Source organism: Symphalangus syndactylus, chromosome 18 (genome assembly GCF_028878055.3).
Source record: "Symphalangus syndactylus isolate Jambi chromosome 18, NHGRI_mSymSyn1-v2.1_pri, whole genome shotgun sequence".
In the NCBI taxonomy this organism is placed as follows: domain Eukaryota; kingdom Metazoa; phylum Chordata; class Mammalia; order Primates; family Hylobatidae; genus Symphalangus; species Symphalangus syndactylus.
The window spans coordinates 21,185,799-21,201,313 of record NC_072440.2 but is presented as its reverse complement, the minus strand read 5'-3'; the positions used below and the strand labels follow the sequence as shown (position 1 = coordinate 21,201,313).

General features: G+C 44.2%; 1 protein-coding gene across 3 annotated transcripts in view; it reads right to left on the bottom strand.

The window, feature by feature from the left end:
- The window catches only part of DDX17 (DEAD-box helicase 17), a 24,962-nt gene extending 9,447 nt beyond the window's left edge, over positions 1–15,515 (bottom strand). For 2 of the 3 annotated variants that reach the window (XM_055251864.2, XM_055251865.2), the window contains exons 1-10: positions 13,565–14,968; positions 8,750–8,900; positions 6,697–6,796; positions 5,741–5,874; positions 5,376–5,441; positions 3,087–3,228; positions 2,179–2,339; positions 1,923–2,095; positions 1,309–1,419; positions 998–1,059 (exon numbers count right to left, since the gene is read on the bottom strand). In XM_055251864.2, the coding sequence (XP_055107839.1) occupies positions 998–1,059; positions 1,309–1,419; positions 1,923–2,095; positions 2,179–2,339; positions 3,087–3,228; positions 5,376–5,441; positions 5,741–5,874; positions 6,697–6,796; positions 8,750–8,900; positions 13,565–13,614 (1,150 nt within the window). In that variant the 5' untranslated portion in view covers positions 13,615–14,968. Of the gene's footprint in view, positions 1–997; positions 1,060–1,308; positions 1,420–1,922; positions 2,096–2,178; positions 2,340–3,086; positions 3,229–5,375; positions 5,442–5,740; positions 5,875–6,696; positions 6,797–8,749; positions 8,901–13,564; positions 14,969–15,208 lie in introns of those variants that run through there. The other variant, XM_063623066.1, reaches the window with a different exon arrangement.

Here is a 15,515-nt window from a genome sequence, read left to right as displayed (position 1 = left end):
CTCAGGTGATCCGCCCGCCTCGGCCTCCCAAAGTGCTGGGATTACAGGCGTGAGCCACTGCACCCAGCCACATTTTATTTCTTAAACAAAATATGGCCTCTTCCATTTCTCAATGGCTTCCCTTAAGAGTAGTCCTGAAGAAAAGTACTGAAAGGAAATATGCTAAAATATGACTCATTAAGAAACATTTTTCTTTAAATATTTCATTAACAGTTTAATTCTCCCCAAATGGTAGTTATATTTTTATAATCAGAAGGAAAAAATTGAAGACTTTATTAATTAAGGGAGGGTGGTGAAAGTTATGAAAAAGTTTAAAGAGCCAGCATCGTGGACCTTAAAGAACCATGAGCACACGCTAAAAGTACCCTCAGTAATTCAATCAACTATACAACAAGGGTAAGACAAACTGGCCTTTGGGCCAAATCTGGCACAACGCCTATTTTTGCAAATAAATATTGTCTGAACATAGCCACATTATCTCTGAGACAGGGTCCCACTCTGTCACCCAGGCTGGAGTGCAGTGGCACGATCTTGGCTCACTCCAACCTCTGTCTCCTAGACTCAAGCTATCCTCCCAACTCAATCTCCAGAGTCGCTGGGGTTACAGGCGTGCACCACCAAGCTTGGCTAAGTTTTGTTTTGTTTTCTTTTTCTTTTAGAGACAGGATTTCACTATGTTGCCCAGACTGGTCTTGAACTCCTGGGCTCATATGATCCACGTGCCTCGGCCTCCCAAAGTGTTGGGATTATAGGCATGAGCCACCAACAGTGCCCAGTCCAGGCCATTTCTTTACATATTACCTATAGCCTACAGCTCTTGTCCTAAAACAGCAGCGCTGAGTGGCTATAACAGAGACCACCATTTGGTTTACGAAGCCAAGCATACTTACTATCTGGCCCTTTACAGAAAGTTTGCCTATCCCTGAAACACAGCATGGACATTCACTTATGGGCGGGGGCTGGGGAATCAACAGAAAATGCTTAGTTTTAAACTTACCATTAAGTACCCAATCTCTTTCTGGTTGACTCTTGTCTCCATGGATACACATAGCTGGCCAACTATCAGAAGAAAAGCGACCAATATTTTTAAAATCTTTTAAAGTGGAGAAAATCAAACTTTAAAGCCAAATGCTATCATGCAATTTTTGTAAGGTTTGTCAGGCTTCATGAATAGATGACTGTGCTCATTAAAAGAGCAAACTGCATGGATAGGCGTTATTGAAATATTATACAACATTTGGAATACCAATTTAGAAATTTCCACTTAACTATAAAACCAGCCGTTAATTGCCTTGGTGCTATACTCACCCATCTCTGCGCATCCTTCGAGTCAGATCATCACAGCGTCTCTTTGTCTCCACAAATATTATTGTTTTGTTTTCCTTTTCAGCCATTATTTCTTCCATTAGTTGGATCAACCTGAAAACAAGACCAACAATGCAGTCATCACACAGAAAGTTATTATGTGGAAGATTATGTCTGCAATATCAACTCCCAAAGCTACAGTACTTTCTTTGCACATTGTGCTATTAAAATTTTTAATAAACATATATAGAGTACTGAGTCAGGTTCTGCTATGTACTCAAGAAATACTAACTCATACCATCCTCACAGCAAGTCTCATGTGAGTGGTATTATTCCCATTTCACAGATGAAAAAACTGCAGCACCAAGACATAAAATTGTGCAAAATTATACAGCTGGTAATCAGCAGAGCTGAGTTTCAAACTCAAGAATTCAGAATCCTTGCATTTAACCATAATGCTCTGACAAATGATATGAAGATGGATTATCAGAAAGCTAGCAATGCTTTTAATGTTTTCAGGCCTCAAAATATACTGGTTTCTGCAGTACTACTTTTGGAGGGTTATTAGAAAAGGTTTATCAGCATTATCAAATCAGAGAGTAAAATATCTTTCATACTTGTGGTCTTTTTCACTTTCCATGCAGACATCCACTATCTGGAGGATGTTGTGGTTGGCACTCAACTCCAGATTGCCTACGTTGATCTGGGTGTAATCACGAAGGAAATCCTCTGCGAGCTGTCTTACTTCTTTCGGCCAGGTTGCACTCCACATCAATGTCTGCCTATCAGGCTATCAAAAAAGGAAAGGCTTTCTTTCAGGCTAAGGAACTTGGACAAATGGCATAAAGACTGCTTATTATTAGCTTTACGCACCCTGATTTGGTCAACAATTTTACGGATCTGGGGTTCAAACCCCATATCAAGCATTCTGTCAGCTTCGTCCAATACAAGGTAAGTACATCGGCGAAGATTTGTCTTTCCTGACTCCAGGAAATCTATCAGACGTCCAGGAGTGGCTATGCAGATCTCAACACCTGTAAAACAAAACCAATGATCAAGCCAATCGGCTAGGTGCAGTGGCTCACACCTGTGTTCTAGCACTTTGGGAAGCGGAGGCGGGAAGATCGCTTGAGGCCAGGAGTTCACAACCAGCCTGGTCAACATAGCAAGACCCCAACTCTACAAAAATGCAGCAGCAGCAGCCCTGGTGGCTGTACTCAATGCTGCAGAGAAGCCAAATTTTTTTTTTTTTCTTTTTTGAGATGGAGTCTCGCTCTGTCACCCAGGCTGGAATGCAGTGGCACGATCTCGGCTCACTGCAAGCTCCGCTTCCCGGGTTCACGCCATTCGCCTGCCTCAGCCTCCCCAGTAGCTGGGACTACAGGCACCCGCCACCACGCCTGGCTAATTTTTCGTATTTTTAGTAGAGACGGGGTTTCACCGTGTTAGCCAGGATGGTCCCAATCTCTGGACCTCGTGATCGGCCCACCTCGGCCTCCCAAAGTGCTGGGATTACAGGCATGAGCCACTGCCCTGGCCCAGAGAAGCTAAATTTTAATAAAGTAACCGCAAAAGCATGATGTCAGGATTTATGTACAATCACCAAATCCTCACAAAGTTTCCAGCCATGTTGAACTTTCTCTCTCAAAATAGCTATTTTAGTCACATCTGAGAATTTCTAAGCTGCTGAAATTCTGAGTTTTTCACAAGAACCCACTTTTTTCTCCAATTTCATCCACAGGAATTGGTAAAGTAAGATAAACTAACAATTCTTTTATTACCTCTTTCCAAGTCTCGAATCTGGGGACCTTTAGGAGCACCTCCATAAATACAAGTACTCTTCAATCTAGAACATTTGCCATAGTCATCGGCCACCTGCTGTACTTGCTGGGCAAGCTCTCTGGTAGGAGCCAGAACTAGACACTGAAACCAACAAAAAGACACTTGAGACATCATCCAAGGTTTAAAAAAAAAAAAAAAAAAAATACAAAAAGCTAATCTAATTCTTTGTTGTCTAATCTAGCACATTAAAAGTGATGGGGTGAAGATCGGAAGGAGGGAATATTAGTACAATGGAATGTAGAAAAAAATTATTAGAACTTCATGTTTAGCATTTGGAATGATACTGGTATCCTCGTCACTTTTACTATGACACATTATCAATCATTATAGTTTATATATACTGTTGAAGTGGAGATATAGATTATATTACCTGGTTGTAAGTATACAACTCTCATTTACAGGTTGAGCATCCTAAACCTGAAAAACCAAAATGCTCCAGCAAGCATTTACTTTGAGGATCATATTGGTCCTCAAAATTTCGATTTGTTTTGTTTTCTGAGACAAAGTCTCACTCTGTCGCCCAGGCTGGAGTGCAGTGGTGCAATGAAGGCTCATTGTAACCTCTGCTTCCTGGGTTCAAATGATTCTCCTGAGCCTCAGCCTCCTGAGTAGCTGGGACTACAGGCATGCACCACCACGCCCAGCTAATTATTGTATTTTTGTAGAGATGGGGTTTCCCCACGTTGGCCGGGCTAGTCTTGAACTCCTGACTTCATGTGATCTGCCCACTTTGGCCTCCCAAAGTGCTGGGATTACAAGTGTGAGCCGCCGTGCCTGGCCTAAAATTTGAAATTTTGGATGGTCAACCTGACTTAAACTAGAAGTCACAAAACTGGCAGAATGACAATTCCTGACCTCTAATTTAAACACTTCACCAGGCAGATAAGGCAAAAACAATGAAAATTTACATGTAATCTGACAAGACTGTGTACAATCTAGCCAAATAATACAAAAATCAAGGTATCATATACCATTCAAATCATGCAACTTGCTTTATATACTGATCCGTTAGGTATCAACTAATAATAATGCTGTCAGACATATACTATATATTATAATTAGTGCATTATTTCTTTTTGTGAATATCTTGAGACATACCGTACATGTTCATAAATATATAGGACAAATGCAAGCTTAATTCTTAAAAAAGTTAAAAAGTAGGCCAGGCGTGGTGGCTCACACCTGTAATCCCATTATTTTGGGAGGCCGAGGCAGATCACCTGAGGTCAGGAGTTCGAGACCAGTCTGGCCAACACGGTGAAACCCCATCTCTACTAAAAATACAAAAATTAGCTGGGTGTGGTGGCGCATGCCTGTAATCCCAGCTACTTGGGAAGCTGAGACAGAAGAATCGCTTGAAGCCAGGAGGTGAAGGTTGCAATGAGCCGAGATTGTGCCAATGTACTCCAGCGTGGGCAACCAAGAGTGAAACTCCATCTCAAAAAAAAAAAAAGTACACATTCAATGCCAGGCGCGGTGGCTCACACCTGTAATCCCAGCACCTTGGGGAGGCCGAGGCAGGCAGATCACTTGAGGTCAGGAGTTCCAGACCAGCCTGGCCAACATGGCGCAACCCCGTCTCTACTAAAAATACAAACATTAGCGGGGAGTGGTGGTGCACGCCTGTAATCCCAGCTACTCGGGAGGCTAAGGCAGGAGAATGGCTTGAACCTGGGAGGCAGAGGTTGCAGTGAGCTGAGATCTCGCCACTGCACTCCAGCCTGGGCAACAAGAGTGAGAATATGTCTCAAAAAAAAAAAAAAAAAAAAAAGAAAAGAAAAGAAAAGAAAAGAAAAAAAGAAAGAAAGAAAGAAGGCTGGACACAGTGGCTCATGCCCGTAATCCCAGCAATTTGGGACGGCAAGGTGGGCTGATCACCTCAGGTCAGGAGTTTGAGACCAGCCTGACCAACACGGAGAAAACCTCCATCTCAAAAAAAAAAGAAAAAACCCCCAAGAACAGAAAACACTTGAATTTACTGCACAGTAAGTGCCCATATAGCATGCATAGTTTCTTTAAGAGTAAGACTTTGGTTCAAATGTAAGCTCAGCTATTCAATTGCTGAGTGATCTTGGGTAAATCATTTAATTTCAAGCAAGATGAGAATGAAACCATTTCCACGTATGGAGGGTGTGGTTAAGAGTACAAACGGATAATGTAAAGCACCATGCCTAAATAGTCGCTAAATTGCAGTTCTTAGAATTACAAAGAAACTGAAACACACTTACGATTGGGCCATCTCCCCTTTCCAAGTATGGCTGGTGGTTAATATGAACAATTGCAGGCAGGAGATACTGTGGAGGGGGGAAAGAATGACAACCTTACGCTTAGAAGTACAATCTTACTAAGATACTTAATATTATCTTAGTAATTACTGAATTAATGCATAAATAGGAAAGTGAAAAACAGAACTTACCACTGCTATATACAGGAAGCAATACAAATTTGAACATAAAATGCTTCCATATATTTAATAACTAAAATAGTATGTAACTACTGAAAGGCACTTCTATGAAGAACTGAGAGCGTATGACAATTAGAATAGCAAAATAAGTTACCACAATATCAAGGATCTTCTCTTGCTCATACATACCGCCAACGTCTTCCCAGAGCCAGTCTGAGCAATGCCCACCATATCCCGGCCACTAAGAGCCAACGGAAATCCCTGGCACTGAATTGGAGTTGGTTCTGTAAAGTGCTGATCCATCAACACATCCATTACATATTCTGTAAGAGAATTTTATTTTGCACATTTTATTGTGTTTAAAGACACAAACCAAAAGAGTTTTAAAAAAAACTTTTAAGCTCACTGAAGATAAGATTTACCCAGCTTCACCTCTCCAAAGTGCTTTTCCTTTATCTACTAGATCTCCGACCAGCTTACTGTTAAGCTGCTAAGGGCCAGGCTAGGTGGCTCACGCCTGTAATCCCAGCACTTTGGGAGGCTGAGGCCAGTGGAGGTCAGGAGTTTGAGACCAGCCTGGTCAACATGGTGAAACCCTGTCTCTACTAAAAATACAAAAATTAACCAGAGTGGTGGCAGGCGCTTGTAATCTCAGCTACTCGGGAGGGTGAAGCAGAAATCGCATGAACCTGGGAGGAGGAGGAGGCAGTGAGCTGAGATCGCGCCACTGCACTTCAGCCTAGGTGACAAAGTTGAGACTCGGTTTCCCCACACTCAAAAAAAAAAAGCTGCTACAATAGTCTACCTGTTCCAGAAATTTGAAAAACCGTTACCCAAAAGCATCTAACAGGACATGGGAACATGGTAGTCATTTATTGTTTACCAAATTCACATTATATCCAGCTAGAAAGCAATTTCATTCTGCTGTTTTCTAAAAGGCAGAGGGCAAAACCCTAGAAAAAGATAAAAACCTCGAAAAAAAAACCTCCATCTAAATACTAGAACAGAAGCACTGATGACCATAAAAACAATCTCTTGTCCTTTCAACAAAACCCCAAGCCTGGCTCAAAGAGTTTAACCTACTACCCTTGTCTCCCATTCAACCCAATTTAACAAATTAAGGTTCTAGACTGAAGAACACTTACGTGGGAAGTTAGCATGATGGAAGGCAAACACGGGTTTAGGACAAACATCTCCGCCCCTCACTGTAATCTCTTTCTTTCGGCGTAGCTCATCGACCTCATACTATGGAAAAAAAAATGAAATAAGACAGGTTAATAAGCTAGTTATTCTAAACATTCAGAATTTATGTTCCAACCTAGCTGAGCAATTATCCAGTCCACAGCTACGATGGCAAATATTTAATAGTTTACATGGTACTTTCATGTGTATCACTTTAACTTTGCAAGGCTCCTATTTATTTTATAAGTTAATTAATGATGTAGGTGATTAAGTGTTCCATTTCCTATAGGAGAAAAAAGATAAGTAACTTGCCCAAGGTCAGAATGAGGAGAAGGAAAAAAAAGTGGAACTTGGACCCAAGTACTCTTTCCATTACACTTTCTTCTGAAAGAGCAACCATTTCATGTGTAGAGTCAAAAAACAATGGTAATGAGGTACAAGAATAGACAATGTTGGCTGGGCACAGTGGCTCCCACCTGTAATCCCAGCACTTTGGGAGGTGGGTGGATCACTTGAGGTCAGGAGTTTGAGACCAGCCTGGCCAACATGGTGAAACTCCGTCTCTACTTAAAAAAAAAAAAAAAAAAAAAGCAAAAGCCAGGCGTGGTGTCATGTATCTGTAATCCCAGCTACTCGGGAGGCTGAGGCGGGAGAACTGCTTGAACCTGGGAGGCAGAGGTTGCAGTGAGCCAAGATCATGCCACAGCACTCTAGCCTAGGGGACAGAGTGAGACTTCACTTCAAAAAAAAAAAAAAAAAAAAAAGCGCCAATCTATCTTTTTCACTAACAGTTGAAAAGACATGATGACCTAATATACAATAGTTTCAATCAAGTATAATAAACAGATTAGTAAGCATTATCAACAAATGAGAACAAATTAAATGCATATTTAAACTGGTCCCCTTTTATGAGTATTAGGGGTCTTAGTTAAGAATATAAGAAAGGCCGGGCATGGTGGCTCACACCCGTAATCCCAGCACTTTGGGAGGCTGAGGCGGGCAGATCACGAGGTCAGGAGATGGAGACCAGTCTGACCAACATGGTGAAACCCTGCCTCTTGCACTTCAGCCTGGGTGACAGAGCAAGATTCCGTCTCAAAATAATAATAAAAAAAAAAGGCTGGGCGTGGTGGCTTACGCCTGTAATCCCAGCACTTTGAGAGGCCGAGGCAGGTTGATCACCTGAGGTCCAAGGTCCGGAGTTCGAGACCAGCCTGCCCAACGCAGTGAAACTCCATCTCTACTAAAAATACAAAAAATCAGCCTGACAGGCCAGGCGCGGTGGCTCACGCTTGTAATCCCCAGCACTTTGGGAGGCCGAGGCGGGCGGATCACGAGGTCAGGAGATCGAGACCACGGTGAAACCCCGTCTCTACTAAAAATACAAAAAATTGGCCGGGCGCGGTGGCGGGCGCCTGTAGTCCCAGCTACTCGGAGAGGCTGAGGCAGGAGAATGGCATGAACCCGGGAGGTGGAGCTTGCAGTGAGCCGAGACTGCGCCACTGCACTCCAGCCTGGGCAACAGAGTGAGACTCCGTCTCAAAAAAAAAAAAAAAAAAAAAAAAAAAATTAGGCAGACATAGTGGCAGGTGCCTGTGATCCCAGCTACTCGGGAGGCTGAGGCAGTAGAACTGCTTGAACCCAAGAGGCGGAGGTTGCAGTGAGCCAAGATCACACCATTGCACTCTAGCCTGGGCAACAAGAGCGAAACTCCACCTCAAAAAAAAAGAAAAAAATCAGCTGGGTGCAGTGGCTCACGCCTGTAATCCCAGCACTTTGAAAAGCTGAGGCGGGTAGTTTGCTTGAGCTAGGGAGTTCAAGACCAGCCTGGGGAACATGGCGAAACCCAGTCTTCTACAAAAAGGAAGAAAACAAATTAATCAAAAATTTTTTAAAGAAAAATATCACCATACTAGAATAAAATGTAAAACAGCAACAGTAGCGTATGAATAAACTCTAACCAATATATCTACTTGGTTCAATAATCTGCACATTAAAACATACACATAAACTTACTGGTGTTAGCCTTGCTACTTCCGGATGTTCCACATAAAAATTTTTCTCAAACTTGGGGAGCTCACTCAAATCCCACTTTTTTTTACGCAAACGCTCCCCAGGATTACCAAATTTCTTCGGGGGAAGGCCACCACCGCCTCTTGCTCCAAATCTAGGAACAACGGAACTTTCAGTTAGTTCATCAGTATTTTTAAAGCAACGTATCATGCATGCCATAAGAACATTCAAAAAGGATGGAGTTCTAGGGATACTACCAGCCTACCTCCAAAAAGATCATTTTATTTAATCTGATTTAAAGGTATGGAGAACTGTGTAAAACTTCCTTTACTACACAACAATAAATACTGTTTATGAATATAGCTACAATAGGTGAAAAATTAAAAATCCCTTTATTGAGAGAAATACATCCTAGGGATTACAATCACAGATTCTGGATCCAGACATGGTTTGAGTTTTGATTCTGCCACTTACTGTATAATTCAAAGAGAATTATTTAACTTCTACACACCTTAGTTTCCTATGCAAAGTAGAAATAATACCACCTATTTCAGAGGCTGCTGAGAAAATGACCTAATAATGTGTAATGTGCTATAAAAGTATCTGGCACAGCCAGCATTCAGTACAAGTTAGCATCATTTCATTCAACAAATAGTTATTAGGTACCAAGTTATTAGGCACCAAGTATGTATCGGCTACTGTTTGAAGTGGTGCTGTGCTGGAGTTACTAAATAAAACAGACACAAGTCTCTACTTTTGTGTAGCAGACATGCAGGCAAAGGATGACATTAGTTTAAGTTTCAATTAAAGGCAAGATTGTGGACAAGGAGGAAAATACACTCCAAGCAAGTCCCTCAATCTTAGAATAGCTTCTTGGGCCCGCTCCCCCATTAAACTGTGATAAGCACTCCACTTGTCTGCTTATCTGCAAAGCAAAACTGGGTCTTGGAAAGGACTGGTAGACTGGTCTTCATTTTTAGCTTACGCTAATAAAAGCGCTGAGCCTGCCGGGGGCAGTGGCTCAAGCCTGTAATCCCAGCACTTTGGGAGGCGGAGGCCAGCGGATCACTTGAGGTCAGGAGTTTGAGACCAGCCTGGCCAACATGGTGAAACCCCATCTCTTACTAAAAACACAAAAGAGTAGCCGGGCGTGGTGGTGCATGCCTGTAATCCCTAGCTACTTGGGAGGCTGAGGCGGGATAACCGCTGGAACCCGGGAGGTGGAGGTTGCAGTGAGCTGAGATGGCACCATAGCACTCCAGCCTGGTAGACAGAGGGAGGGTCGGTTTAAAAAAAAAAAAAAAAAAAAAAGCTGAACATAGATTTATGACCTTTCCTTCTTCTTTGGTCTCTACTTTTACCTTCTATCTCCTTCTTGTTCCCAAATGGTATTATTAATTTACAGAGAAAAAAACACTAACAAGACTTACTTAAGGCTTTAACAGTCAACTAATTACTTAAGATCAACTTCTTGCTTTTTATATACCTTTCACAACAGACAAGCTCAAGGGGAATACAAATATGACCACTAGCCAAAGCTAATATTTAAGAAATCAGAAGCTACTTTTCCTAGAAGAATCTTAACACTAAGATGGCCTTAATTTTCCCTATTTCCATCTTGTCAAGTACAGGTCTTTGTTTGGCGTACAAACTGTATAGCATATTTTCACTCAGTTTCTTTACTCCTTGTAAAATATTGTACTGAATTTAGTTTCCTTTTCCCACTCTAACCCACTTGTAACTTCATCTTATATAAAGTTCCACTTTATCATTGATAGGCAAGTAGGTGTATTATTCTACAGGGCCTCAATTTCCTGCAATTCGAAGCCATTAGAACTCTGGCTTAACCAGCTAGACATTCCTTTAAATACACAGGTAACAAAAATTGATGGCAGGAGATTTTACTGGATACCTACACTCAACAGGCAGAACTTGGCTAATTCCATTTATACCACTACTGAGGCAGTAAGACAAATTAAGAATCAGAACAGGAAGAGCACATAGCATAGGGACACCCGTGTCAGCGACATCTTTAATATGCCCCTCAGCTTAAGGCTCAATACTGAACAGACCAAAAAGGCCACCTCAATTGCCGCTCCCGCCACACTTGCAAATGAAGTAGCTAAATAAGGTACTTTTCAAGAGGTAGAAAAAGTCTTTGGATTATCACTCTTGCAAATTACAAAAGACTTCATTGTTATTGCTACATTGCGATGCTACCCAAACCTTAGTGATTCAGGAAAAAATAAAACTTGAAAAGAAGATTCCTGTTAAGGCTTTAAACTGATGATTATCATTTATGTATTTTTTTCCTCTTATTTCCCTGGCTATTTATTCAAGACATACTATTCTACACTAAACATTTAATTTGAAACATGGGGTTCTTGGAAAATATGCCGTCTTCCATGTTTATAATTAATGCTGACATAATTAATGACCTCAAAATTCAAGAAAGTCTTTTACTTTTGAGCATATCCATTCCATCTTTAAATACGCACACTGTACTCTCTGGTATACTATGCTGCTCAAATGTTTTTATCCGGTCAGTAATTAGTTTAATTTGGCTTTGCAAAAAAATTCACCTTTGAAGTCATATATTAACATTAAAAACCATACTACTTCAAATGTACAATGCGTATCATTTTTGCATCACACATGTGAAATACATGAACTGACCTCACCTATTCCTTTTTCAAAATAACCACTTCGACTGTGTAACATTGAGTTAAAACAACAGCAATTCAAATAATCAAGAACATTTCTTAGGAAAGGGAGAGTTGGGGCATAGATTTTATGAAAGAAGGCCAGTTGGTCTGCAATTTTTAAAAAATGTCATCTGATACTCAAAGTATGGATCAGTAATTCACTTCTTTCCTTTCAAATAACTTATTAAAGCATATATATGGTGAAAGGAAACATTAAACCAAAACCCATGGTAAAGAAATAGAACACTATTAGTACCTTGTAGCCCCTCTATGTGCCTATTTCAAGTTTACAACTTTCACCCTAATAACCACTACCTTGAATTTTGTTAACCATTCCCTTTCCTATCATATTTGCACATATCCTTAAATGTGTCACCCTACCACAACGTGCTTTTTTAACTCAACACGTCTGTGACTCATCCACATTAATCCAAGTTCTTTTCTCTTTTTCACGGCTGATTCAATTTCACGAATACCCACAATTTACGGGAACATTTGCATTGTTTCCAATATCCTGTCAGCACGAATGCTGGTGTGTAAACTTTTCTGTACAAGGATCCTGGGGTACGTGTGCAAAGATGTCTCCAGGCATTACAGTCTAGCGTATAAAGCTTAGGGAGGAATTGCTGTGTCGTTTTCAACTTTCCTAGATAATCTTAAATTCTTTTTCTAAGTCATTGAACTGAAATTCACTTCTAAACTTAGCAATACTGTCAAACACGAAGCAAACATTCCACCTCTCGTCCTCTAAACAATGAGATCAAATGTTTTCCTTCCTAATAAGGTATAAATCAAAATAATTTTGTAAAAAGTGGTAACTGAAGGCTTGTGATTAGTAAATCCAGTAGTTGTGCATCTGAACCACAAAAGACAAAAACGTTTGCAGAAAATATCGTTAACAGAGCGCCTACCACAGTGAGACTATTACATCCATTATCTCTTAATTCCTGACACCACACCAAAGTAAAGGCAATTATTATCACGTTTCTCAGAGGAAACAGGCTCACAAAAGTTACCGATCTTGACCAAGGTCACACACACATATAAAGTGGCGTCACGTTACTCTTTTTGGAAGTGGGGGGTGACGGGCGGACGGAGTTTCGCTGTTGCCCAGGCTGGAGTGCAATCGCGCGATCTCGGCTCACTACAACCTCCTTCCCCCGGGTTCAAGCGATTCTCGTGCCTCAGCCTCCAGAGTAGCTGGGATTACAGGCATGCGCCACCAAGCCAGGCTAATTTTGTTATTTTTAGCAGAGACGGGGTTTCTCCATGTTGGTCAGGCTGGTCTCGAACTCCCGACCTCAGGTGATCCGCCCGCCTCGGCCTCCCAAAGTGCTGAGATTACAGGCCTGAGGCACCGCGCCCGGCCCACAATACCAAGAACTTTCTAGCGAGGCAGAATAGTTGACGCTGCAGTCCAATTAGAGAAAAAAGGCTGAAATATTAAGATTAAAACTAAAATAACGACCCAAAAAACCATCCTTCCCCTAAACACGGTCACTTAGATGGCAAGCAACGCCATTGCTTTACATCCCAATGCATTTCCTCCGACTTAAAATATAACTGAAGAGGATTAAAACCTATTTCTAAAAATGGTAAGTTGGTCTTTTCGTCTCCAGTGCCTTAAAACAGTGAACTCTGGGGAGACAACGTCAAGGCTGCCATTTCGTGTTAAAGCTTTCCTGGGCTGAAGTCTTCTCTTAGGAAGATCCGTGTTTTCCAGATGAACGCCGAGACCTGAAGACATCGAACAGCCCCCCCGAAGCGGCCCGGCTCCAGAGCCGGGAAGCCAGGCGAGGCGCCTAAACCCGGGTCTGGGCTGCTGCCGCCAGGCCGCCCCTCCCGATTCCCCGCGGGGCTGGGACGAGGCCGGGCCGCGCCACGACGGCCGTCCGCACGGAGAGGCCCAGCGTCGCCAAGCGGCCGCCCTCCTCGGGTCCCGAGTTACCCTGGGGCCGAGGCCCGCGCACGAAACCTCTGTCTCGCCTCGAGTCGCCTCGCCTCGCCTCCCGGGTCGGGAGCAAGGCTCCCAGGCTCGCAGTCCGCTGGGCCTCCCCAAGAAGCAACTCCCCCACCCCCACGCCAGGCCTCTCCTCTCCTCCCCCACCCTTACCCTCCACGGTCACGATCCCGGTCCCGGTCCCCAAAGCCTCCTCCGCGCATGGTCCCAAAAGGATAGAGATCTGGGAGCGGGGCACGGATGGCCGGGCTCGGGAGGGCCTGCGGCTCCGGTCTGGTGACGACCGATGGCGGCGGCGCCTCCGCTGTTGGGGCGGCGGCAGGCGCAGCGCTCTCTCGCTCCGACGCGCTGTCTCCCGTCGCAGACGCCACCGTCGCCGCCTCTCTCGTCGGAGACGGGAGCAAAACACAGAGAATCGGGGCTACAAAGCCGGTGGGCAGGTTTGGCTACGCTCAAACCGGGCAGCGCCGCGGTTTAGGCGTCTCCTTCCTTCCCAGCGACTGCACAAAATGGCGGCCGCCGCTGAGTCGGCTCCAACTTAACGCTACGTACGGCGGACACGATACGTAAACAGCGTCTCGGAATAGCCCGAGGGATCCGCGGGGAACTACGGGTATTCTTGGAAGCACTTTACGTCAGTTGCGACGATGGGCGTATTTGCGGTCTGTACAAGAAAAATAAAGTACGGAGCGAGCGTAGAGTTCTCGCGCCACCTGAACTAGAACGTGGGGTGAGGTGGGAGGAAGCGCCTCTAGTGCGACGTAACATTCTTTGCGTCGTTAGCCAGCCTGCTGTTGCGAAGATACGCAGTATGCGTAACGCATTCTGTTTAGAGAATAGAGGATTTTGCCTGATTCCGATCTCGGGACAGACCCCGCGGCCGGCTTGAAGAAGTTGCTTTGCAGAGACAATAACCGTCCTCCATATTGTTATCAAGTTTCAGAGTCCTCTGGTGCCAGAGGCCGGGAGTGTCTTAAATTCCCTGGGTGGCCTTCCTATATGGCGCCGCCAGCCCTCTCGCTCCGCCGCCCTGGGCCCGCTGAGAATGGCGGCGGGCCCCGGCGCCATTTCCTTTCCGTTGCCTCTAGCTGTTCTGTCTCCGGCAGCCATGATGGATGCGCCGTGTCCCTTTCTTTCGGGAGTTTGTGAGGTGGCGATGTCCCCTCCAGGTTAAAGCGCGCTCAGCTACATTTGGTTCACACTGAGGTGCATTTTCTGAACTGTATATTTTCACCGTCCCCGGCCGAGCACAGCTGTCGCTAATACAAAATGTGCTTGGAGGCCAGGCGCGGTGGCTCACGCTTGTAATACTAGCACTTTGGGAGGCGAAGGCGGGAGGATCACCTGAGGTCCCAAGTTCGAGACCAGCCTGGCCAAAATGGCAAAACCCTGTCTCTACGAAAAATACAAAAATTAGCAGGGCATGGTGGCGGGTGCCTGTAGTTCCAGCTACTTGGGAGGCTGAGGCAGGAGAATCGCTTGAACCCGGGAGTCGGAGGTCGCAGTGAGCCGAGATCGTGCCACTGCACTCCAGCCTGGACGACGGGGCGAGACTCTGTCTCAAAAAAAAAAAAAAAAAAAAATTGCTTGGAACCCCAGGGGACTCCGTGGGCCCTTTGCTGCCGTTGAACGGCACTCCTCAGAAGGCCCGGAGAAGACCCCAGCACTCTCGGGAGAACAAGATTTCAGAGCGATGGTCTTTAGACACAGAAAGGGCTAAGGCTAAGGACAAGTGTTTAACCAGGCTAGCGCACGTTCTCTGCTCAATTCCTTCCAGACTGGCTTCCCTCTCCTTACCTGCTTTGTGTCCTCTCAAACTGCATTTTAAAGCCCCACAAGCTTGGCCAAATGGCGTCACACAACTGTTGAGCTGTTAGGACCCTCGAGACGGGCCCATCTAACGTCTCAATTCAACAGATGGGTAGAAGCGGGGAGATTTGGCCCCTCAGTGTGGGTGCTGAGTGTTTGTTTCCCAAATTTTTGGGAACATAGCATAAGAAGGAGCTTCAAAAAGGCCCTTGAGGCCAGGCAAGTTGGCTCACGCCTGTAATCCCAGCACTTCGGGAGGCCGAGGCAGGCAGATCACCTGAAGTCAGGAGTTCCA